Consider the following 26,835-nt stretch of genomic DNA (forward strand, 5'->3'; position numbering starts at 1 on the left):
TTTTCTTTAGTTTTAATTTGCCTAACTATCGATCTGACCCAGTAGATGCCATAATCACACTCTGTCTCTCTCCCGTCCCGCTTTCAGTTTTTTTTGTTTTTTTTTCCATTGTGGGTGTTTACGCAGTTGGCTAGAGTAGTGCTGATTGGGGAGAACGGAGGTGCGCTCATTCTTGCCCAGGGCAAGTAAGACTGCAACTCAAGGCTGGCAGTCATGCATATGCTCTGGAACAGAGGAATATCACGTCCACATCGCAGGCTTTGCGATTAGCAAATCGACAGAACCTAATGATGCCATGTAGAGAGAGATGAGAAGTGGTCCAAGTACTGAGCCATGAGGCACCCCAGTAGCTAGATGTTGCGACTTGGACACCTCACCTCTCCAAGATACCTTGAAGGACCTATCTGAGAGGTAAGACTCAAACCACTGGCGTGCGGCTCTTGAGATGCCATTTTCCAATAGGGTTGAGGGAGATTTGGAAGCCACTCTTGCCAGTCTTAGGGCTTCAACAACTGAAAGCAAAGCAGTCTCGGTCGAATGTCCACTTCTGAAGCCAGATTGGTTGCTGTCCAGGAGGTTGTTCTGTGTGAGAAAGGCGGAGAGACTTGAACACAACTCGTTCAAGTATTTTTGCAATGAAGGGTAGAAGGGAAACCGGTCTGTAGTTCTCTAAAATAGTTGGGTTAAGAGTGGGTTTCTTAAGAAGTGGGGTTATACGAGCCTGATTAAATGTTGAGGGAAAAACACCAGTGTGAAGGGATATGTTATCAATGTGAGTGAGTGCAGGTACGACGGCAGGAGAAATGGCTTGAAGGAGATGAGATGGAATAGGATCAAGCGGACAAGTAGTAGGATTATTGGAAAGGATGAGTTTAGAGACTTCTGCCTCAGAGAGGGGTGAGGAGGATGAAAACGAGTGTATGTTCGCTGGTAAGATGTGTTTGACAGATTGTGGCGTGGCAAATTGTGCACTGAGGTTTGTAATTTTATGAATGAAGAATGTGGCAAAGTTGTCAGTTGTTAAAGTTGATGAAGGAGGGGGAAGAGGAGGACAAAGGAGGGAGGAAAAGTTTTAAAGAGCATGCGAGAGTTAGGCGAATTGTTAATTTTGTTGTGATAGTGTCCTTTTAGCAGTGGAGGCATTATCAGAGAATGAAGAGAGAAGTGATCGTTATACGTTAAGATCAGTAGGATTTTGTGATTTGTGCCATACTCTTTCTGCAGCTCTGAGCTTAGAACGATACTCACGGAGAACATCAGATAGCCAAGGGGCAGAAGAGGTGGTACGAGCTGGCCTGGAAGACAAGGGGCAGACAATGTCTAAACAAGACGTAAGAGTGGAGCAGAAAGCATCAGTAGAACGGTTAACATCAAGAAATGATAACTGTTCAGGAGAAGGAAGCAAAGATGAAACCATAGCAGATAGCCGGGAGGGTGAGAGAGAGTGTAGGTTACGTCGAAAAGTTCCTGTTTATCACAACAAATGGCCAAGCAAAGCGCACAACACTGACAAGGTACGCGATACAGTACGAGACCAAACACGATTTCAGCGCGTCTCCACAGTAAACAAAACAAGCGTTTCCTAGCAATGACAACTGCGCTGAACACTGAGACAAGAAATAAATACACTTACAAGCTGCTTTTACCTTCTGCTGATTGACTGCTTCTCACAAAGAGTATTTCTTTACACTGTTTTGCTGGCGCTTGAACACACTTTCCTGTTTATCACAACAAATGACCAAGCAAAGCGCATGACACTGACAAGGTACGCGATACAGTACGAGACCAAACACGATTTCAAATGCATATGAAACCTTCCACATTTTCTGTTTGCTTCCCTTTCCCTTCGCCAAACGATGTTTATTTATATGCAGTGATTGAAAACAATCAAACAAACAAATAGATCACTACCATCAATCATGATTCTATTTTTCTTTATTAAAGGTGACATATCATGAAAATCTGACTTTTCCACGTTTTAAGTGCTATAATCAGGTGCCCGGTGCATCTACCAACCAAGGAAACGTGAAAAAGATTAACCCAGTACTTTGTTTTGGTAAGCCTTTTTCTGCAAGCGTCTGAGAAAATGAGCGTGTCTGATTTCGCTCCCTTGGTGACATGGCATAGGGACCTCATTATAATATTACCGCCCCTTAATTTGTAAGTTTACGCCTATGGCGCCGTTATTGTGATTTCGCAAGCGACAGCGGTGTACCAGCTTTAATGCCATGGTGAAAGTTTCATCAAAACTTGCTTACTGTTCTGTCTTTGGCTGCACAGACGAGCACAGAACACTATTTAGAGTCCCAGCCTCAGAGGAGACAAGAGAGCAGTGGATTTACTGATTTATTTACTGTATATTGCTGCTGCCACACAGATCTAAAATAAACATGCAGTTTATTTCCCAGCAGTTTACCTTCACAGACATAACTGACTGTTTTTGTAACTTGTGTGTTTTTAATGTAAACTTGTGTGTGAATGAGAACTTAGTTTAGTACTCACATGCTGTGACAGCCGCTTTCTGTCCGTGTGCTCTCAGAAAACCTTATATCAGAAGTTTAAACTAATATGGTTTAAAATGCATGATTTCAGCGTGATAAACATGATAATCAGAACCAAAACAGATATTTTTAGCAGTTCCGAGCTGTAATAGCGGAGCTCTATTCTGGAAAAGGGGGCGGGGAGCAGCAGCTCATTTGCATTTAAAGAGACAGGCGTGAAAAACAGCGTGTTTCTGCTTCCCCTCAAAATAGGCATTTTCAAAATGATATAATAAATGATCAGCGGGGTATTTTGAGCTGAAACTTCACAGACACATTTTGGGGACACCAGAGGCTTATATTACATATTGTAAAAAGGGGCATAATATGTCTCCTTTAAACAGTGTGCTGTGTGCAGCTCTGTGTTTTATTTTGACAGCAGTTAAGGTTTGCAGAGGTGATGACAGGCACATGTCATGTGTTGATCAGTTCCAGCCGCAGTGAGAGGCGTGACGGTGAGCAACAACGGGCGCATGGACTTCCTGAGCGTGTCCTGGAGAGCAGCTGTAGGAGACGTGGACAGTTACTCCGTCACTCTGAGAGATCAGGAGAGAACCCTTCACACCCTCACTGTGTCTAAGTTCAGTACAGAGTGTGTTTTTAAGTCTCTGGTGTCTGGACGTCTCTACAACATCTCCATCAGCACCCGCAGTGGAGAGTATGAAAACCACACCGTGGTTCAGGAGCGCACACGTAAGAGCACTCAACAGCAGTTTGTTCGCCAGTATCTGTTACTGTAATGGAGAAGGTGATACTGCTGTGTATGCAGTGATTGTTTGCAGCTGGTTTTCACATTATTCTATGGTTCTCTACTCTAGAACCTTCCATAGTGTTGAACCCTACAGCCACACACATGGCTCGTGACAACCATCTAAAGGTGTACTGGCGGCACGCAGCTGGAGACTTTGACTACTATCATGTCTCCATCAAGCACAACAACATGTTCCACCAGAACAAGACAGTCCCCAAGACTCAGAACGAATGTGTGTTCAGTGGGCTGGTACCAGGCAGACTCTACACTGTGATTGTCAGCACATGGAGCGGGAGATATGAGTCTAGTGTCTCAACTTATGGAAGGACATGTGAGTATGTCTGTGCTGGGTTACTTTGATAGCTCTGTAGTTCATTTTACTGTAGTTCTGTAACTGCTACATTTGTATAGCTTGTTGATTTAGTTTGCTGTTGTTCTATGGCTTTATAGTTTAATGTACTTCTGTTGCTCTGTAGTTCAGATTTCCGTTGCTCTGTTAATTTGCTGTAGTTCTTTCACTCTTTCTGTTCTGTAGTTTTTGGTTGTTTTGTACTTTGCCACATTTCTTTAACTGTAGAATTCTTTACTATAATTTTGTAACACTGTAATAGCACTGTAAAAAATTTTTGTTTTATGTAGTTATGTAACTCTGTAGGTTAGTTAACTGTAATTATGTTGCTTACCACAGTTCTACAGTAAACTAAACCATAGTATTTTTACTTTACTGTAATTCTGTATTTTGGTTTCGTTATTTGGGTCTGTATAGTTTACAGTATTTATGTGAATGTAGTTTAATTTTAGCTTATGTGGCTTTGTAGTTTAATGTAATTATATCATCCTTAATTTAGTTTCCTGTAGGTATGTAGGACTGTAGTTTAGTTCACCGCAGTTCTGTAGCTCTGTACGGTAGTGTGCTATTATTATTATGTTCTCCTCTCAGTGCCAGCAGGAGTGCAGAACCTGATGCTAGCTGACAGCGGCACAGAGGATCTGCTGGTGACGTGGGTTTCTGCTCCCGGAGATGTGGATCATTATGAGGTTCAGCTGCTCTTTAATGACATGAAGGTGTTTCCACCGATCACACTGACCAGCAGCACCAACAGATACCTGCTCTCTTCACTCACTCCTGGAAGACTCTACAAAATTGTGGTGTCCACCTTTAGTGGACCAAACCTCAGTGTGCAGTTTATCAAAGGCAGAACAGGTACATCTCACTGTTGCATGTGGACATCTGAGAAATATGGTGGTTTAAAAGTCTTAAAGGTTGTGCTATTTTCGACATATTTCAGTTCCCAGTAAAGTGAAGAACATTCATATCAGTAATGCCGGTCAGAGCAGCAGTCTTAGAGTGAACTGGACGCCTGGACAGGGCGATGTGGACCGCTACGCTGTGTCACTGTCCCCGACGGGCGGTCAGGCAGAGGAGAAATCAGTCCTTAAACATGTGAATGAGATCAGTTTCCAGGGTCTATTGCCAGGACAACAGTACATGATAACCGTTACATCAATCAGTGAATCTCTGATCAATAACAGCACAGCAACAGGACGAACAGGTAAAGTAACACTTACACACATAACTATGTGAGGTGTTTTTCCACTGTGTTTGTCATATTGTTGTCTGAGGCTTCATAAAAGAAATCATCAGGTCAAGATGATGCATTGGTGTTTTATTTTTAAGGCTTTAAACACACATGCCCCACAACATCATGATAAAACCAGTTTACTGCACTAAATGTAGGACTGTGTTTTGAATTATTCTGTCAATATAAATATTGAAATATTGTTTAAAGGGGTCATGAACTGCCTTTTTTTTTAAATTATTTTGTACTGTTCTCTGAGATCCACTTATAATGTTATCAAGATTTTTTACATAAAAAACTTCATAATATAGAAGTAATAGGCTATTTTCTGTCATGTTTTTAACCCCCCTCATTGGAGCGCTCTGTTTGGTGGATTGTAGACTCGGAAGTAAACACCCACTGCTATGATTGGCTAACAGCTGTGCTTGTTTAACAGCCTACATCCTTCACAGATGGACGCTGCTGTATTTTAGGTTAAAAGCGCATAAATACTCAGTACATATCAAACAATCTGTAATAGGGTTGTTGACATGACGTGGCATTTTCACTGTCACACAAGATAACAATGAATATAATTATTATTGTCATTATTTAAAATGCAGTAAATTTAAACATTTCTTTGTCCTACATGGACCTGTTGTTATAAAAGCTGCCGTGCTATTTAATTTGAAAAATTGTTGAGCCAGAAAGAATTCGATTTCTCAGTTCATGACCCCTTTAAGCCTAAATATTTATATTTCTAAATTCAGACAGATCAATATAATCCAGTCATCGGTTGCTCTATTACTCATTTCCTCTGCAGTTCCCTCCTCCGTGACTGCTCTACAGGTGGAGAACCAGCGCAGCACGTCTAGTCTGCTGGTGTCATGGCAGGCAGGGGGAGGGGTGTATGACAGCTATCGGCTGCAGCTGCTGGATGACAGAGGAACTCTGGTGTCTAATAGCTCTCAAACTGCAGAAGCCAGTCAGCATAACTTCAGACAGCTCACTCCAGGAAAAAAATATTGCGTCGTGATGCAAACCATCAGCGGAGGAATCAGCAGCAAAAATGTCACTACTGAGGGCAGAACCTGTGTGTAGATTGCCTTTTTCAGTTTTAACATGGGGTAATACAGCAGATGAATTGGCCTGTTACAGTGTTTGAAAATGTGTTTGTTTTAGGTCCAGCGACTGTTAATAACCTGTCCATCTTAAGCAACACAACCACAAGCCTGTCGTTCCGCTGGGATCTGCCAGACGGGGAGTTTGATGGATTTGATGTTTTTCTGTATACTAGAGATGAAAGCTTGCATGATCAGAAAACGGGAATGGTGAACATGCAGGACTGTTCTTTCCAGAACCTTCAACCTGGGACGCTGTACAAGGTGGTTGTTCTGACCCGCAGTGGAGATCAGACCAATGACACATCCATCTGGGCCCGGACAGGTGAACAACACACACCAATTTGCCAGTACCCAAAATGTAGATTTTTGATTGTCAAGTCACCTTTATTTATATAGCGCTTTTAACAATACAGATTGTGTCAATTCATCATTGAATTCAGTGATGTCATCATCCAGCTCAGTTCTGTTTAAATAGTATCTTTGCAATCATTTGCAATCAAGTCAACGATATCGCTGGAAATGAAGTGTCCCCAACTAAGCAAGCCAGCGGCAAGAAACCAAAAACTCCATCGGTGACAGAAACCAGGCTCAGTCTGGGGGCCAGTTCTCCTCAGACCAGACAAAACCAGCAGTTCAATTTCAGGCTGCAGCAAAGTCACATTGTGCAGAGGACTCATCTGGTTCCTGTGGTCTTGTCCCGGTGGTCGTCTGAGACAAGGTCTTTACAGGGGATCTGTATCTGGGGCTCGTCTAGTTGTCCTGGTCTCCGCTGTCTTTCAGGGCTGTGGAGGTCCTTTCTAGGTGCTGATCCACCATCTGGTCTGAATACGTACTGGATCTGGGTGACTGCAGTGACCATCTGATCTGGATACAGACTGGATCTGGTGGCTATGGTGACCTCGGAATAAGAGAGAAACAGACTAATATTAGCGTAGATGCCATTATTCTCCCGATGTAGCAAGTACATCGGGTGTTATGAGAAGTGTTCCCGGTTCCGGTTGACCTAATTAATGCAGCCTAAAAATCCTTTGACGGATTTGAATATTGGAAGCGTATTAGTGTGTTCTGTGTAAGCTAGGTTGAAGAGATGGGTCTTTAATCTAGATTTAAACTGCAAGAGTGTGTCTGCCTCCCGAACAATGTTAGGTAGGTTATTCCAGAGTTTGGCCTCTAAATAGTCAAGTTTATTTGTACAGCGCTTTTCACCATACAAATCATTGCAAAGCAACTTTACAGCCAATTAAGTTTCTACAATATTTAGTGGTAGCTTATCAGTGGTGACTGTCAGTTAATGTACATATGGCAGAAATGTTCAGAAAAATCCATTTAAGACGTAATAAAACAGATGATGAACACTATTAACAGCCATTAGTATATGATGCAATCAAACTTATAGCAAAATGTGGTAGTTCTGTATGTTGTTTCAGGGTTGGCATCATCTGAGGTCCTCTGAGGGGTTGGCATCATCTCTTCTCAGGTGTTCTGGATCCAGACTGAAGCTTGTGTAAATCCTAGTTACCACGGGATGTGTGTCGAACGCAGCACTAAGATCAAGTAAAACTAGCAATGAGATACAGCCTTGGTCTGACGCAAGAAGCAAGTCATTTGTAATTTTAACAAGCGCAGTTTCTGTGCTATGGTGGGGCCTGAAACCTGACTGAAATTCTTCAACTTCTTCATTGTAGTTATGATACAGTTCAATGTCAGGCAGCAGTTTAACAGCAAACCCAATCATTATATTCATCACAGTTTAAAATGAACAAAGTGAACAAATATTGCAATAAATGCCAAAACTTTAATCAATACCTTGTGTTTTCTGTAGTTCCTGCAGCGGTGACATACTTGCGTGCCGACAGTAGAAGAAGCTCTGAGAGTCTGTGGTTGAGCTGGAAACAGGCCGGGGCTGAAGTGAGCAGCTACACCCTCCTGATCTACAACCCTGATGGGACTCAACAAGCAGAGCAGAGCTTGGGCCCGGAGAGCAGAAGTTACACGTTTCAAAGGCTGGTGTCTGGACGACTTTACCAGGCTGTCGTCCTTACACACAGTGGAGATCTGACCAACAGGGCAACTACTACCGGCAGGACGGGTAAGTGCATCCTGTAAATCATACAAAATAATACATGACAACATGTATTTGATGTGTTGAATAGATCTCAAAGACCTTAAGATGGGTCACAGTTTCCTTCAATGTAACTTTAGAATCAGTACTTAATTGCAGTACTGATTTTAATCGTTGGACTGTTTCCCTTAATTTCTCTGATTTGTTGTAGACCCTAGGCCACCAGTCTCATTCTCCTTTGGAGAAATCACTAACACCTCACTGGAGATCACCTGGAGCAGTCCAGAAATCACTGATTATGATGACTTTGACCTTCAGTGGAGCCCCAGGGATCATCTGTCTGTGTTCAACCCCTACCACAGCCCCACATCTGGAAACCGTATTCTGAAAGGCATGTACCCTGGCCGTCAGTACAACATCAGCCTGCGTACAGTCAGCGGTGCTGGAACCAACAACACTACCTACAGCTTTCCAGTCTACAGGAGCATCAGGACAAGTCAGTGGAGCACCAGACACACATGTATAAGAATCAGTTTATCAGTCGTCCCTAAAGGAAACAGTATGTCCAAACCAGGCTTTTTAATAATTTAACCAGTAAAGCCACACCAGAGAGGCTACTGGTCACCAGAACCATCTCAGTTTGGACAAGATCATAGTTTAGTAGTTTTACAGCAATCTGTCTGTTTATAGAGACTTGCATGAAGATGACAAGTGTCTGTTCCAGTGGTTCTCAACTCTGGCCCTCGAGAGCCACTTTCCTGCTAAGTTTAGCTTTAAACTTGATCAAACTCACCTGCTACTTTCTAGTAAAGACCCTGAAGACCTAGATTAGCTTGTTCAGGTATGTTAGATTAGGGTCAGAGCTCAGCAAACTCTACAGCAATGTGGATCTCATGGACCAGAGTTGAGAACTTCTGATCTATTGCACAGTAATAAACCATTCAACTACAATAACATACGGCATTATCTGTAGGTATAGTACTAGTATTAGTGGAATGTGTGTTTTTTCCTGTCTTTAGAGCCGGAGCGTGTTCAGAGTCTGCACTGCCGTCCTCAGAACTCAACAGCCATTTGCTGTTCCTGGAGTCCACCCGAAGCTGACTTTGACTCATACACCATCGAGTGCTTGAGAAAGGACTCTCAGAGAATGGTGTACTCACAGCGCACACTCAAAGAGAACACCGTCTATCTGATCAAAGATCTGGAGCCTCATAAGCAGTACATTGTCTCTGTCAAAGTCATCTCTGACAGCATGACTAGTGAGGCAGTGATGGAGAATGTGGTCACAATGATAGACCGTGAGTTAGGACTCTGTGTTTGATGTAAATCATCAGATAACTTTCTGACAGTAACGTTTACTGAACAGTTCATGTCTTCTCAGGTCCACCTCTGCCCTCAACTCGCGTCGATGAGAATACAGTTCAGGTTACCAAGTCAACCATATTCTTCCAGTTCAACTGCAGCTGGTTCAGTGATATCAACGGTGTCGTGAAATTCTTCACCATCATCGTAACTGAATCTGATGGTTGGAAGACATTTTTCCTCTTTTTTTATGTTATGCACAGATATCTAAGCCAGATAATCTTGTCTCCTTACATGACCAAAGTAATACAATGATCCCTCTCTCTGGTTGGATTCAGACAGTGAACACCAGCAGCCATACCAGCTTCATCCTCTTCCCTCATACCTGGACTACAGATCCAACAGCTCGGTCAAAGCTTATCAGACCAGCTTCTTCCCCAGCCACTGTGATGAGAGCCAGAACACAGTGCAGGAGTTTGAGATTTGTCTGGGATCAGGCATGGAGAGTCTTGGAGGACGATGTGATCAGAAACCATCAACTGATGCATCTCAACGCCAGGCGATCTTCTGTGATGGGCAACTGAAACCCAAGACAGCATACAGGTGATGAATCTGATGCTACGGTCAGACAGCCTGTGCTGTCTGTTGCTGGTAGGGTGTTCTTACATGACCAATGTATCCAACATTTAACCAATGTATCAGGAGTTTAAAGGTTTAAACCTATCCTTAATCTCACATTTAGCCCTTGAACACATATGATTATAGGGTGCTCAGATCCGCATTCATGCCATTACTAAGAAACATGTGGAGGTTAAACACCTTGAACAATGCAGCCTTTGTACTAATATTTGAGCTTGCAGTCAGGTAATTGCTGGTGATGTTTTCAACTGTTTGTCTTGTGATTCTCAGACTCAGTGTTCGAGCGTTTACACAACTTTTTGATGAGAATCATGAGGAGTTTCTCTCTCCGCTCTATACTGATACATACCTGTCCAAGCCCTTCATGACAGATGCAGGTATTGCACATGGCTTGACCATATTAAAGGCCGATTGGTAAGATGTGCTTGTTAATTGTTCATATCTGTGTGTGTTCAGAGCCATTGAGTGGGGTCATCGAAGGGGTCAGTGCTGGACTCTTCCTCATTGCCACCATGTTGGGATTAATTGTTCTGCTGATCTGCAGACAGAAAGTCCACAAAATGTGAGTCCTGTTTTACATTTTGCACTTTACTATAGTCGTCAAAAGTAAATATTTAGTACATCAAATCTAAAACTCAAATACAACATCCTGGACATCCCAGACCCCTTGCACATCTGACTTGAGGGGTTACTGAAGATTAATTTTCATGTAGGTAGTGTTAGTGATGATGGGTTTGTGGCAACTGGCTAACAATGACGGTTTATGATAGGGCTGTCATCATATCAGATCACTACACAATTATCTTGAACAAAATAATTTACAATACCAATGTTATCGCAGCATCTATAGACATTTTTGAAAAAATAAATAATGCTATCAGTCAAATTCATCAACATTCAACATTTATTTTTGGTTTTCTCTTTTTTTTGCCAATGAGTTACAATGTTCAATGTTCAATTTATTTATAAAGCACTTTAAAACAACCTTAGTATACCAAAGTGCTGTACACAGTTACATTGATCCAATCACACAATAAACACGCTATTAGGAAAACCACAGTCACAAAACATTGAAAGCATGGGAAAAAAGATACGTTTTTAAAAGACTTTTAAACTCAGACACTGAAGAAGCTATTCTGATGGATAATGGCAAATTGTTCTATAGCTTGGCGCCAGCAACAGCAAAGGCTCTGTCACCCCTGCATTTCAATCTAGGTCTGGGAACCAAAAGCCGATGCTTAGTCTGTGATCTGAGTGATCTAGCCGGATTGTGGACTATAATAAACTCAGAGAGATATGGAGGAGCAAGGTTGTTTAGAGCTTTGTACACAAATAGCAAAATTTTGAATTGGATGCGATAATTAATCGGTAACCAGTGCAATGAACGCAAGATAGGCGTGATGTGATTCCTTCTGCAACTGCCTGTGAGCAAACGAGCAGCCGCGTTTTGGACAATTTGCAGACGACGAATAGATGAGACAGGCAGCCCATAATATAGTGAGTTGCAGTAGTCAGGTCGCGAAGAAATGAAAGCATGAATGACCATCTCAAATCTCTTCCTTAGGAAATATGGGGTAAAGAGAGCCCAGATCAACGGTGCTCAGATCAGTTTTCTCGTTAGGCCTAAACAGAACAATTTGAGTTTTATCGTCATTCAAATGCAAAAAATTATTGGTAAGCCATGTTTTCAATTCTTGGAGACAGGCTGTTAGTTGGTATAATGCAGACTTGTAATTGCGCTTAAGTGGTATGTAAAGCTGGGTATCATCAGCATGGCAGTGACATGACACATCGACTCTCCTAAAGAAAAAAGTTTTTTTTTTTACACTCAAAACATAAGTGTAAGGAGGTGGATAGAGAGACATAACAATACAAAAGTGTACAATAAGATCTAACATCTAACATCTGTCTTTTTTACACGCATTAATATACGCGGCCAATCTTTTAGCACAACATTGGCGTTTATATGTTAAAACCTTCTGTAACTAAACAGTGTGACATCTTTACTCGAGGGTGTAAGACCAGCATAAAAACAACCTCGTCCAGTGTACCAAGTGAAGTGGAAGCTAACCACATGAATAGCTTAGCTGAAGTTTTAAATGAACTGAAATCACTTCGAGCAGAGATCGGAACAAAGTTGGATAATATTGACACCTGTCTGACCGATATGGCGAACTCAATGGCTGCGCTGGAAAGCAAAGTGTCAGATGTAAAACTAGATGTTTCTTCCAATGCAACATGTATCGAGGAGGCTGAAGGCTGCATTCACGATACAGAAAAGACACTTGAAAAAACAGAAGCTGCACTCGACTCGGCCATCAAACGAATCGCTTACCTCGAATCAAAGACAGATGATCTGGAGAACCGGGGCAGAAGGAAAATCCAACGCTTTCCGTGGATTCCAGCATAACCCTTGCAAGCTGAGAGTGCTACACAAAGATTTCAACGCAGCAAGAAGCTGAAAAGTTTTACAAAAGCATCTTACAGCCAAAGTAGAATCTACTGTTGAGTGAACTGCAGAGTTAAACCAACGTGTCATAGAAATATTTGATCAGCTGTAGACAACAGCGGACAATCGAGATGTACAGTAGGAGTGAGTTCAAAACATTCAAATACATTTTAGCTGATGGGGGAGGTATTCTTTTACATTCTATTTATTATTATTATAATTTTTTTTTTCTTTCCTTCATTTTATTTATATTTGATAATATGCTAAGATAGTAATTTATGGAGAAAACAAAACTAAAAGGTAGTCTTGATATCAAAATTACAAGTTGGAATGTCCGGGGAATGAGAAAATTGGCCAAACTGAAACAAATATTGAATAGGATAAAATATCTCAAATCTAAAATAGTTTTTTTTTTTTTACAATCACATTTAATTGCATCAGATATCCATTGCTTGAGTAAAAGATGGCCAGGCCAAGTATTTCATGCAGCCTTTAGCTCTCATGCATGGGGCGTAGTTATCCTCATTTGAAGAGCACTGCCATTTCAAGTTACGAAAACTATTCAAGATCCTTCTGGAAGACCCAATATTGGACAGATCCACCCAAATTTATACAACTCATATACAAACTAGAAAAACATTAATTGGTTATATGAAGGATCTAAAATTAATTGAAGTTTAGAGAATGCTGAACGCAAATAAAAGAGACTATTCTTGTTAAACATATAAAACTCACTCACAAATGAATTATTTTATATTATCTATGGAACTACTGTCTAATGTAAAAGAATACTGGTACAATATTATAGTAATTAGCGATCATGCAGCAGTATCTATGGAGTTTCATTTAGGCAGATTTGAGCATTGTCCTAGATGGAGGTTGCAAACATAGTTGTTACAGGACCCGACGTTTATTAAATTTGTGGAGAGTTATATAAATTCAGTATACAGCTGTCTATAAGAGAAACGTAACAGACATACACGTGCAATCACAAGAATTTATTTATTGCAGAAATGTCAAAAAGCAGTACCACAGTAGTCCAAATGACGATGTGTTGCATGAGTGTCCAGATGTGCATGGGTCCTCTGTAACATGTAAATGAGAGCATCATCTACACCAATATAAGGCTGATATGCAAACTGTAGAGGATCCATTTAAGTTGACTCACTAGCCTTGATGTAAGAGTGGGTTTTTGTTAAATGTGAGCCAAAATCATCACAATTAAAAGAACCAAAGACTTAAACTACTTCAGTCTGTGTGCATTGAATTTATTTAATACACGAGTTTCACAATTTGAGTTGAATTACTGAAATAAATGTACTTTTCCACGACATTCTAATTTATTGAGATGCACCTGTATACCAAAAGAGGTGCCTCTTGTCTGTGGTCCTCTACCCAGATGGGTTTTTCAGATGTCAAGTCCATATCAACAATTAATCCACTACTCAAGACAAAAAAAAAACACAATCGCTAATAATAAAAACACAATAAAAGCGCTAAAAACACTACAGACACTACAGCTGCACACTACAGGCTGCCGCATCACCAGCGCCATCAAGATAATTAATTAGCTATGCCAGTAAGAGTCCATACAGGAAAATCAGGTATTACAATTGGGGGGAAGGATCACTGTAACTCTTTATTTGCTGATGATATTATACAAAAGTCCACTCCAGGACCATTAAAATGTATCTATACTTCAGATATTAAGTCACTAAAGAAGAAAACAAAAAATAATTTTCTTACAAATACAATTTCAGTTTGGCATCCTGCACATAAGCATATAGGTGATATGCCAAGACTGTCCCAATTTACTCCTATTTGGGGTAATGAATAATTTATACCAGGTATTAAAGACAGAGATTTTAAGTTATTGAAAACTAGAGGCTTTCAGAAAATTATGGATCTATATGAAGATTGAGTTTTACTTTCATTTGATGATATACAATCCCCCAAAAACGTTTTTTTATTTATTTATTTATTTTTTATTTATTTATATTTACAGTTAAAAATGTACATGTCATCAAAAGAGGATCAGATAAGCTGTATACCATTTTTATCAAAATTAGAGGAAAAAACTCAGAGTTAAACTCTGTATTTTGACTTTACATCGAAACAGACTAAACTCCTAGATTTCGTCTCCTTCAAGCCAGAAGAGTTAATGCATTATGCTGGAAGAGTATAGATGCTCCATCCTTGAAAAAGAAGGAAAAAGGAGATATTGTGGAAAAAAGTGGAAAAAGGAGATATTGTACTGTATTGGACTGGAGAGACTTATATTAACTTATATTGCTAAGGGCAAGCGGAAAGACTTTGATCAGCTTTTGGAACCATACATGAACATGGTGTAAAATGGAAATGTAGACTTTACTTGACATTGTACTGTCTGTTACCAATTTATCTATTTTTTTATTTTTTATTTAGAGTATAAGTTAGTCTTGTGTAAGTCTTGTTGGTGTGGGGTTATAAATAAGAAAAGGTCAATATATTGGAGGAAAAAATGGATGAATGCTTCCTGTGTGTTAAGTCAGCCTCCATGTTGGGGCCTGCCACACCAAGGTGTCGAGATCGTGGAATAAACCATATTCAGTCATATTGGGTGGTCAGTCATTGGGGAGAAACCTGTTGGTAATTTGTTTCCTCCTTAGTGCTTTGAGGCTGAGGCCTGCAAGTTCTGGCTCAAGTTCTGGCTCAAGTTCTGGCATGGGATCTGGCCGTGGTGTTGGAAGGGCTAAGTAAAGTTTCATTTGAGTCCACTGAAGACGTTTCAGAGAAGTTTTCAATACTAAAGATAAGTTTTTCTTCTGGAAATATCATCTCTTAAAAGAGTAGGAGAGTTCAAGCCCTGTCAGTTACACCATTGCTTTTCTGCACCCGAGGCCGGGTTATGTTTCAAAGGTGCCCACTAATGTGTCACGGCCCATAGTGCTGCAGGCCTTTTGTCTTCCTCCATTTAGATCTCCAGACCAAGAGAAGCTTAATTTGGCGTGTCTAGTCAGAGTGCTGAACTTTTATGTCCACAGAGCTGCCCTGTGGAGGAAAGCTGATCAGTTGTTTGTCTGCTTTGGTCCACTTAAGAAAGGTTTTCCGGCGACCAAGCAGATGTTGAGTAGGTGGATAATTGTGACTATCTCACTCGCTCATGAGTCCTCTGACCTTTCTTCACCTTTGGGGGTCTAAGCTCACTCAACAAGAAGTAGATTCTACAGCTTAGACCTCGGTTCTACAAAGCGCTCTTGTCTTAGTTGTGCTCACCTTGATTTCACACTAGACTGGCATTTGTCAACATGGGTATTCTCTCAAAGGGAATGAGACACTGGTTGCCTTGCCATACTTCCTACATCCCTGTGAGTGACTTGCTTCGACCTATCAGAAGTTAACACTGTTTGTTCTGGATGTGGTTTTAAGCTTCCTGGTCACCACCTAACCCTGCGTAGTGTGTCCGCCATTCCATTGGACTGATTTCACACGTCCTTCCAGGCGCAATCACGCAAGGGCGTTCCCACAGCGTTTTGATGCACCATCTCATTCTCTCTCAGGGAACCATAGTTACAGTCATAACCTGAGACATTTGTGGTGACAAGCTATTATAGTGGGTTAGAAATGACAGGTTAGCCAGGAAAAATTAGTGGGGACTGAATAATTTTGACAGATATGTAGATACAGGTTTGTGGTGTTTTTGTTTTTGGAATTATACATCAGTGATTATATGCTTGTAATTATGGGTTTATGATGATCAATTTGACTTAGAGCTGATGGGTTTTTGATGATGGTTTAGAGTTAGTGATGATGGACTTTGTGTGACGTGACATGTGGCCAAGTATGGTGACCCATACTTGGAATTAGTGCTCTGCATTTAACCCATCCAAAGTACACACACACACAGCAGTGAACACACACACACCGTGAACACACACCCGGAGAAGTGGGCAGCCATTTTTGCTGTGGCGCCCGGGGAGCAGTTGGGGGTTCAGTGCCTTGCTCAAGGGCACCTCAGTCATGGTATTGAAGGTGGGAGAGAGCGTTGTACATTCACTCCCCCACCTACAATCCCTGCCGGTACGAGACTCAAACCCCACAACCTTTGGGTTACGAGTCCGACTCTCTAACCATTAGGCCACAACTTTTTTTTTGGCTGAGCAACAGAACAATATCTATTCCGATACAGAAGATGACAAGAATCAGGCAGTAATTAATTAGTGATGACAGGTTTTTGTCTTTACCAGGAGTGCACAAGAGCCTGTGGTCAGAATGAGTTTGAGAAGAGAAAGACAACCCTCAGGAACTCACGTCATTGTTAGAGGGTAAGAGTGACTGCATTTATATTATCATTAAAGGTTACAATAGCAGTTAAATAAGAATAATAATAATATCTTATTACAATGTTATTTTCTTCTGTGTTTTAGGAACCGTCGTGTCTCAAGGTACTGTACTTCATCTCAGAGCAAAACACATCATGTAGATCTGTAACAGAATGCCACATTAAGTTTGAAGCTCTTAATTCACATTATAATTCCAGCTACACATGAACATTGTTTTAGTATTATATTATGTCATATCTCTCCATTATTACATACTGCAACGGAGGCAGCAGCAGGATATTTTTATAATATTTATGTTGGCTTAAGAAAGCCAACATACTGTTATGCTATATAAACTAATTCTTCTTCTTCTGGGACTAAAACCTCTTCCTAGGGCTTTAATGCTACAAGCACCAAAATTGGCAGAGACCTTGGCCCTGATGTGTTGTTTGTTTCAATATCTTTTCAGACTGATGAGACTTTTCATATAAATAATTATCAAAAATAACAAATTTCCCATAGACTTACATTGGCTGAGCAAAAATGCTCCCTCTAGGGCAGTGGTTCTGAATTGCTGTCCTGGGGACCCACTGTTCTGCACATTTTGTATGCATCTCTTATCTGACACACCCAGTTCAGTTCATGGATCTCTCTCCTAACGAGCTGATGATCTGAATCAGGTGTGTTAAATAAGAAAGACATGCAAAATGTGCAGAGCAGGGGGTCCCCAGGACTGGAATTCAGAACCACTGCTCTAGATGACAATCAGTTAAATTTACAAATAAATGCATACATTTCCTTTATACTGCCAAGCTAAACCAACATATTTGATCGTGACCAGGTCAGGTAATGACTGTCTGATGGCCAGAGGCCAGTTTGAAAGACGCTCAGGACAGTTGACTGATCTGTCACTGCTCCGATGCTGCGTCCTCATAACAGTTTATAATTTGCATGTGTTTTTAAGCCTGGCCAGTTAAAGCATTCAAGCGATTTTACACCATTCAAGCATAGGAACACATGAAAGAGATCCAATTCATTCTTACGAGATGTTTTGTGTGACACAGAAAGCCACGTCGCATCTTTGACAACGTGTGAGCCCCGAGGCATGTTCACTTTCTCTTCATTTGGCACTTGAACAGACAGATACTTACAAGATCATGTCAAAGTACATGATGTCTTGGCGAATATCATCGAAAACAGTCATTTATTTCTCAAGTGAACATAAACGGTTGAGAAATAAAATGGATGTGGATCATATTGGATTTGTGCATCAAATCGACTGCATTTACCAGCTGCTGTCTGTCTTTTATGTAAAAAAAAACAAACTTTTGTATCTTTCACATGGATCACTCTATTTTTTATGACTATGCAATTTTACTTTACATTTGATTATTCAGTTTCTGCAGATGAACACCACACACACCTACTTTTTTGTGCTATTGCTTTAATTTGTTTATTGTGAAATGTGTCTGGTATTGACAATTGTGTTGTCATAATAAGCTTCTTTATTAGAATACAAAATAGCAAGGGTCTATAGAAAAATATTACGAAAACAATAACTGTTGTACTTTTGTGGGGGGCCAGCTCAAGAACACCTAACAAATGTGCGATCTGGCTCTTTTGCCTTAAGGCTGCCCATGTTGGCTTTCTCAAGCCAACATCAAATTTTGTTCACAAACTTTAGCCTCTAGTTTTGGTATACTGTGTGTTCTTTGAATGAATTCTGAATTTTTTTATTATCTATTGTAAGATAGTGTTGTCTTTTCCAAATACAGTCCCATCAGCATCACACATTTTGAGTCACATTTAGCTAAACTTCGAGCAGACTCCAACTACCTCCTTTCTGAGGAATATGAGGTAAAATATCCTCCATATTTCATAACTTGATATTTAGAATGATTCTCATTTCAGAATGAACACATTAAACATTTGTTCTGCTTTCAGGACCTGAAGGATGTTGGTCGTAACCAACCTCAAGATGCAGCGTTATTGCCCGAAAACAGAGGCAAAAATCGCTACAACAATATACTGCCTTGTATGTCTATGCAAATCAGAGTATTTGTTAAAATATCTAATATTATTTAATTATAATTTTTCTAAACTTATTTTGACGTGTTCTTTGAACAGATGATTCTACACGGGTGAAGCTGTCCTATGTTGATGATGACTCCTGCTCAGATTATATTAATGCCAGCTATGTTCCTGTAAGATCTTTGGCCATGGAAGTACATTAATAACAATAGTCAAAAGTCTTTGATACAAAATCATGTTAAACTACTGAACTGAAAGCTAAAAAAAAATATATATAAATAGCACATTTTGATTAAAAGCATTTGACACAAAATTTCATAAAAAATACAGTAAATAGTGTACAGTTCACACCAAGTAAAAAATAACAACAAATATAGTGTAAAGAGTAACTATTGCTATTCACACAATGTATAAATATGAAGTAATATTCTATTTGTATTAAATGTAAAATATCTAAGCAATGGTGGGCAGAGTTGGCAAAAATATACTGCAAGTTCATGTTTCTGTCCTAAGGCTTACCAATGACACTTAACTAAACATATCACATTGTTTCTTATAAAGGGCAATAACTTCAGACGGGAGTATATAGCGACTCAGGGTCCTTTGCCCGGCACTAAAGATGATTTCTGGAAGATGGTCTGGGAGCAAAATGTTCACAACATAGTTATGGTGACACAGTGTGTTGAGAAAGGAAGGGTATGTGCATATGATCACACATGCTTCTTCTGCTCATGAGGTTCTCTTGGCATTAACTCAGTGAATTTGTGTTTGACTCTCGTACTTAGGTGAAGTGTGACCACTACTGGCCATTTGATCAGGAGCCGCTGTACTATGGGGATCTGGTCGTTCAGATGCAGTCAGAATCTGTGCTGCCCGAGTGGACCATCCGAGAATTCAAGATCTGTAATGTGGGTATAATGTCTCTGTTCCTCACAGATGAGTTCTAATAGGAATACACTAATGAGCCGTGTGGCATGTCTGTACAGGAGGAACAGCTGAGCTATTCCCGAGTGGTGCGTCAGTTTCACTACACTGTGTGGCCGGATCACGGAGTTCCAGAGATCACGCAGTCACTCATTCAGTTTGTGCGGACTGTGAGAGACTATATCAACCGGACGCCCTTCTCTGGAGCCACTGTAGTGCACTGCAGGTGGACAGTCATTTTTACAGCACTACCTTGATCATAGTAATGTGTAGTCTAAGGCTGCGTTTACACTTGACATTAACATGCAACCTGTATCCGGATGTTGTCCACATACACATTGAAAAGACAAGTGTAAACACACTTCTGATCGGAATGTTATCCGATCAGTGTGTCCTGGTCCAGAGGTAGTCGAGGACTCATTGTGATCGGATCTCAGTGTAATGTAAACGCAATCCAGCCATCCTGTCTGCATTCACAGGTCAACATCACGCAAAACACCGCCCCCTCTCTTGCAAACTGTCAGAAAAAAAGACGGAGAACACCCGTGTGGAGTGCTAGTGAGACTCCTACACTTATCTTTGATTTGTAAAATGTCCCACGACTGAAAATGCTTTTCAAACGAAAACCCAACACTTCAGGTTGACTTAGCAATGGGCCATTCTCTGCAAACTTATTTAAATATTGCGTGGGGAAGACAGATCCGAACGGTTACCCAGATAGAAAAGTCATCTGATGTAGCCAAGTGTAAACGCGCCGTGTTCTGATTGACTGATGATCCGATTTGCTTGATCAGATCACGGTGATCGCATGTTAATGCCAAGTGTAAACGCAGCCTAAGAAACCACTTAGGCCAGGAATGTGGGACTGTCCTGCTGAGTTTAGCTCCATCACTAATCAAACACACCTGAGGAATCTAATCTATGTTTCAGGATTTTCTGAAAATTAGAGGCAGGTGTGTTTGATTAGGGATGGAACTAACTCTGCAGGACAGTGGCCCTCCAGGACTGAAGTTGTCCATCCCTGACTTAGGCACTGTCCCAAATGGAAATGTCTGTTCAAGTGCTTGCAAATTTCTGTCTTAATTTAATTGACAAACATAGCTCAAAGAAAGCAAAGCAGAATATTCTGCCCATGGAGATCTAGTATACTTGCTACTAAGCAACTTTAGCAAATCTAGTACATATATCTTCCCCTGAAGGAAGAGTGTTTATCTCTGTGAACTTTTTTTAATCCCTGACAGTGCTGGAGTGGGGCGCACCGGAACCTTTATTGCTCTTGACAGAGTCCTTCAGCAGCTGGACACTAGAGACACGGTGGACATCTACAGTGCTGTGTTTGATCTGAGGCTTCATCGCACACACATGGTGCAGACAGAGGTGAGTGCTCATCTGTAAAACACACTACTGCTTTTGAAACAGAGAGAATACACACAGACACAAATATATGAAATCAAATTTATTTGTCATGTGTGTTGCACTAGTGCCAGTACTCGTACCTCTACCAGTGTGTGCGAGATGTGCTCCGTGCAAGAAAACTGCGCAGTGAACAGGAGAACCTTTTGTATCCCATCTATGAAAATGTGCATCCGGATTACCATCGAGGTTTGTGTGCTGTTAATGTCTGTATGATGAGCATGTCTGTTATCATATATGTGACCCTGGACCACAAAACCAGTTATAAGGGTCAATTTTTCGAAATTGAGATTTATACATCATCTGAAAGCTGAATAAATAAGCTTTCCGTTGATGTATGGTTTGTCAGGACAATATTTGGCCGAGATACAACTATTTGAAAATCTGGAATCTGAGGGTGCCAAAAAAATCAAAATATTGAGAAAATCATCTTTAAAGTTGTCCAAATGAAGTTCTTAGTAATATTAGCATATTACTAATCAAAAATTAAGTTTTGATTATATTTACGGTAGGAAATTTACTAAATATCTTCATGGAACATGATCTACTTAATATCCTAATGATTTTTGGCATAAAAGAAAAATCAATAATTTTGACCCATGCAATGTATTGTTGGCTATTGCTACAAATATACCCCAGCGACTTATGACTGGTTTTGTGCTCCAGGGTCACATATCTTATATCTAACTGATAATTTGTATTTCTTCATATAGATGTGGTCTACTCCAAACGCTGATGTGCAGGTGGATAAAAAAAAGTGGCCAAACACTTTGTCAAACACATATGTAAAAATGTATTTGAAAATGAATTTAAGGTAATATGCTATGTGTATGCCTAGATGTAACAGAATTATATCATGTACATATATTATTCAATATTAATTCAGAGTTTGTTAATTCTTGCATAATATAATGTGCATCACTAATTAAATGTTGTAGCTAATTTTATAATAATAAAAGGTATTACAAAACAACAGTGTCATCTGTTTTCCTGTACCATGTAGATGAAAGGGTTATATGGTCAAGTCATATTTATTTCTATAGAACTTTATACAATACTGTTAATAAAAAATAACAATTTGGTCCCTCAGTAAATTCTCTTTGCCACCTTGAAGAATTCTCAGTTACTTAAAGTGTAGATAGACGGCCGGGAAGTAAGAAAACACACAGTCAAATGTATCCTCAATACTTCAATTTATTAATAGAAATACAGATATTATATAGGCATATGTCGAGGGGAGTTTCACCCTCTTAACCAATGAGGATATGAATAACATACACGTAGGATCTTTGGCCAAGAACATGTTTATATAAAATGGCCACATGTACAGAAAAACATGGACATATTAGGAATAGACTTTTGCGAAGAATGCTGAACTGTCTTCAGAGTTTCATCACGAACCTCATTCCTAGCTATCATGTCCTTATTTGGGACATTTGAACCAAGAGAAGCTAATGTATACATTTAAGCATGCATACCTCGCATATAAGTAAGACATATTTAAAACATAATATCAAGAGAGAGAGATGGATACAGAAGGGGGGATTCAGAGAGAATGCGTTGTATATATAAGAATGAGAGAGATGGAGAAAAAAGGAGGGGTGAGGCATGTCTGGAATCAACAGAAAGACAGAGAGTGTTTTCTAACAAATACAGATAGTGTCAAAGCAGCTTTACAGAGATGCAGAGTCAGTTCAGATTCCGCTATAAAGCAGCTCTAAAAGACAATACTGTCATTATTTAGCTTAAGTCAGGTTAATGTTGGTTTTGTTCAAATCAAAGTTAATCATTCAGCTGTAAACAGTTCTTCAGAAAGCAGTAGTGTTGTTATTCAGATCCAGTTTGTTAAACATGAATTCAATTAAGTTCAATACCGGTGTCGATGTTGCAAGCAAAAGCAGCTCCACAGAACACGATAGTGCCGTCATCCATCTTAATTTAGTTCAAGTTTTGTTCTCATCCGATGGTGTCAGTCAGTCCAATCATAGAAAAATGACTGAAAGTTAAGCGTCTTTCAGACCCCAACTAAGCAAGGCAGTGTTGGTTCAGTTCAGATCAATAACAGTGTGAAGTTCATCAGTCTGAAAAGAGTTCAGTTCAGCTATAGACCGTTCAACAAACAGCAGTGTCGTTTTTCCGCTGTTGACTCAATTAAATTCAGTAGTGTTAATGTTGTAAGATGTGATGCTGTAAAGCAGAAGCTCTACAGTGACGTCATCCAGCTTAATTTACAACCCCAATTCCAGAAAAGTTGGGATGTTTTTGAAATGCCATAAAATCAAGAATATTCTATTTGTTCATTCTCTTTAACCTTTATTTAATTGGCTAAAGTACAAACAGTTTCACTGGCCAACTTAATTTTATTTTGTAAATTAAAAAAACTGTTGATGGCTGCAACACACTCCAAAAAAGTTGGGACAGAGGCATGTTTAACACTGTCACATCACCTTTCCTTTTAATTACAATGTTTCATTGTTTGAGAATTGAGGATACTAATTGTTAAAGTTATGCAAGCAAAATTTTGGTCCAATCTTGTCTGTGATCATCATTGTCTTATTCTCCTTTTCATGACTGGTCATATATTTTCAATAGGAGACAGCTCTGAACTGCAGTCCAGCACGTTCGCTCTGTCTACGAAGCTACGTTGTTGTAGCACATGCCGAATGAGACCTGCCATTGTCTTGATCTAATAAACATTAACTTCCTATGAAATACATCATCTTGATGGCAGTATTTGTCTATGTACAATTCAAAAAATATATGCCTCCATGTCAATGGTACCTTCACACATATTCCAGTCACCCATGCTCTGATAAACCCCCATACCATGACAGATTGCTACTGCATCTGTCACTGATGAAAGTCTGGATGGTTCCTTTGATCTTTGGGACTGAGAACTCGACGTCCATTTTTTTCAGAAATAAGTTGAAATGTTGACTCATTTGATCACAGCACACATTTCTTTTTGACTATCTGAGATATAGTAGACATATAATATGGGCATAAATCTTGATTTCCTAAACCAGAATCTCCTGTGTCCAGTTCCACCTTGGAGTATAGAAAAGTTATATATCAATTAGGAACTGACCTGCAATAAGAAGAGTGAAACCTACCCGTATATATATCGTCAACATGTTTTGACATAAGAAGCCTTTATCCCAGTCATAATCCTATATATACTTATGGATCAAAATTGGATAACCATGTTATCTGCAGCAAGTAAGCGGTCATCAACACTATGGCTTTCGTATCCCAGACTACTGTTCCATCTTTACAGCAGAAGTCCAAGCTCTTATTATTTGCTCTTGATCATATTGAAAAAGCAAAAGAAAGAAACATCATAGTGTTCACTTACTCAAAATCCTGTTTGCAAGCTCTGGAGTCTTTGAAAACAAATCATCCAATAATTGTTGACATATTCATCGAAAGCAAATCAGTTGTGGAGACTCAATTATGATATTGTTTTCTGCTGGATTCCAGGACATAGTGGAATTATTGGAAACGAACAAGCTGACATAGCAAGCTCTTACAGAAAATGTAAATGAACGCCAAATCCCACCTTCTGATGTGAAGCCAGTAATCAACAGATACATATTGGAGAAATGGCGAGCGGAATGGGAAGAGCTTTGCTTGCAAAGACAGAGATGCTCCTTTTATACCGAAACATGATCTCCTCACCTATTACCAATTCAACTGCTTGCTGTGAACTGTTTCAAAAACGGTTTAATTTGGATATTCTATAACCTTTTCCATTTTATTTTGCCTCTGTACTGACTTTTTTGGAGCGTGTTGTAGCCATCAAAATCAAAATTTGTTTATATTTACAAAATACAGCAGCCAATAAAACACTAGCAAAGTAAAGGGGTAAATGTTGTGAATCAACAGGAGGATGATAGCTGTATTTTAAGGTTCAGGTATGCTTGGCAAGAATGTTTTCAAACCTTATAAATGTGTGTGAAAGGGAAGTTGTGTTTGAAAAAATAAAACTGTGACAAGAAGAAAACAAGACAGAAATACCATAATGAGTTTATATTTAAGAATAGAAGTTGCTCCAGTGTTTTAGCATTCAAACTCTTTATTTTTTTTGCATAGAACTTCTCCTGCTTTAGACAAAAACTCGTTCACATGGCACAGATGTACAGTAGCTGGAATTGACAAGTATTTTTTGGCAAGGTGGAAAAGATGAGGGAAGAAAGTTTGATGTTTTGCCCAAAACTCCAGTGGATCACTTGTTCCGTTAACATATGATGTGTTTAAGTATCGCTGTACTTCAACCATTGCATCTGCAGTGACACTGTGGTCCTTTTTTGTTTCACTTATTTTATTATCCAAGTGTCCATAGGTTCTCCTCTCCACCTCCCAGTCCTCCTGCTGAATTTGGCTGTATAAGTAATACAGTCCTTCACTGCAGCAACAGCATTGACTGCACTGCCAAAAGCAAGTGTCTTAAATCTGGGATCCAAAAGGATGGCCTTGGCCAACATCCTTAACGATTCTATAGTTCCAAAGCGTTGTTTTAGGATTGTGATCAAGTTGTTTGTGAGGTCAATGCCTGTTGTTGATGTCAGTTTGTGTGCCTTTTCATAGATTTTTTGAAAAGGCATTCTGATAATAGTTATGATCTTTGAAGCTGTGACCACTTTTCTCAGCGGAGAGTTCATCTGTGGCATGATTGAAGGCTGAAAGGGCTTGAAGACACTGTGAGATGGCTTCAAGCTGTCCACTGGTCAAGGGTGTAATGTTGGTGTTCAAAGAAGTCAAAGCCGCACCAACTGCTTCACATACTCTTTGAAGCATGAAAAATGTGCTGTTCCACCTAGTTTCCACCTCCTGAATCAGCTTCTTTTTGGCCTGCCATCATGCTGCTGGATTGCAGACAGTTTCTCAGTGGCATTGGTGCTGGATCTGAATGAGTTAGCCTCCAGCACCTTCTCTTTTGTCACTTCATACATTGCAGTGACCATGTCCTTCAGCGCATGCCTTGTGGGAAGCACATATGCTGGGTCAAGCTTCTTTACAAAAGCCCTGAAGCCCTCATCCTCCACCACTAAAAATGGCTGCAAATCCTTGATTATCATGTCCACTAGAGCTTCATCAATGTCCTTTTGCCTTGCTGAAAAAAATGACATTAAACTGAATGCTGTGTGATTGTCATTTATAATATACAGCGTTTTTAGGCTTTGAGGACTTCCAATATTATCTTACCACTTTTGGTAATTAGAGGCCCAGAAGATCTGGTGTGAAAATGTATACTTAACTTGTCTAGGTACACCAGATGTTTCAGCTCCACCAGATGTACGCCCATCAACATTGATGAGTGTAACAAAGTTCATAGTTCAGGAAGAAGGAGGTGAGAACCGGCGTGGGTACCCACGAGACTGTGCTCTACTCCCCCCTCCCCCCTCTGGGGGAGCCGATCACGGCGGCTGCGGCGTACCTGGGGGTAAAGACAGACAGACGAGGTGAGAGAAAATAGAGAAAATTACCACCGTTTTGCCGCATTTCTCTATTAACAGTAAAGCTATGGCTTTAATTCCTTTAGAAACTTTCCTTTAGAAAGCTATTTAGTTGATAAAACTGCGGGGCAGTGCTAAAAAGTTTGTTCCTGAATGTCTGAGTTTGGCCGCAGCGTGATCTGTGTGTGTGACTGAACTTAACACCAAACTGCTTCTGTTTCACACAAATGCTGGCACAGACGTGCATGTTCGGTTAGAGTCGTTTTGAACTCGTGCATCTTCGG

At 40.1% G+C, this 26,835-nt stretch overlaps 1 protein-coding gene across 1 annotated transcript in view; it reads left to right on the forward strand.

Moving 5' to 3' along the window:
• Positions 1-22,047, forward strand: part of LOC107566837 (protein tyrosine phosphatase receptor type B) — a 38,622-nt gene extending 16,575 nt beyond the window's left edge. The window contains exons 9-32 of the mRNA XM_016252394.1: positions 2,970-3,233; positions 3,359-3,622; positions 4,232-4,495; positions 4,581-4,844; positions 5,674-5,943; positions 6,033-6,296; positions 7,797-8,063; positions 8,248-8,532; positions 9,056-9,334; positions 9,418-9,561; positions 9,677-9,941; positions 10,248-10,354; positions 10,434-10,539; positions 16,653-16,730; positions 16,833-16,850; positions 18,503-18,584; positions 18,672-18,762; positions 18,855-18,931; positions 19,320-19,454; positions 19,544-19,666; positions 19,745-19,908; positions 20,924-21,059; positions 21,164-21,284; positions 21,809-22,047. Of these exons, the coding sequence (XP_016107880.1) occupies positions 2,970-3,233; positions 3,359-3,622; positions 4,232-4,495; positions 4,581-4,844; positions 5,674-5,943; positions 6,033-6,296; positions 7,797-8,063; positions 8,248-8,532; positions 9,056-9,334; positions 9,418-9,561; positions 9,677-9,941; positions 10,248-10,354; positions 10,434-10,539; positions 16,653-16,730; positions 16,833-16,850; positions 18,503-18,584; positions 18,672-18,762; positions 18,855-18,931; positions 19,320-19,454; positions 19,544-19,666; positions 19,745-19,908; positions 20,924-21,059; positions 21,164-21,284; positions 21,809-21,831 (4,091 nt within the window). The 3' untranslated portion in view covers positions 21,832-22,047. The remainder of the gene's footprint in view (positions 1-2,969; positions 3,234-3,358; positions 3,623-4,231; positions 4,496-4,580; positions 4,845-5,673; positions 5,944-6,032; positions 6,297-7,796; positions 8,064-8,247; positions 8,533-9,055; positions 9,335-9,417; positions 9,562-9,676; positions 9,942-10,247; positions 10,355-10,433; positions 10,540-16,652; positions 16,731-16,832; positions 16,851-18,502; positions 18,585-18,671; positions 18,763-18,854; positions 18,932-19,319; positions 19,455-19,543; positions 19,667-19,744; positions 19,909-20,923; positions 21,060-21,163; positions 21,285-21,808) is intronic.
• The last annotated feature ends 4,788 nt before the right edge of the window (positions 22,048-26,835 follow it).

This window comes from Sinocyclocheilus grahami, unplaced genomic scaffold (genome assembly GCF_001515645.1).
Source record: "Sinocyclocheilus grahami isolate Dianchi unplaced genomic scaffold, SAMN03320097.WGS_v1.1 scaffold1103.1, whole genome shotgun sequence".
NCBI classification, from domain to species: Eukaryota; Metazoa; Chordata; class Actinopteri; order Cypriniformes; family Cyprinidae; genus Sinocyclocheilus; species Sinocyclocheilus grahami.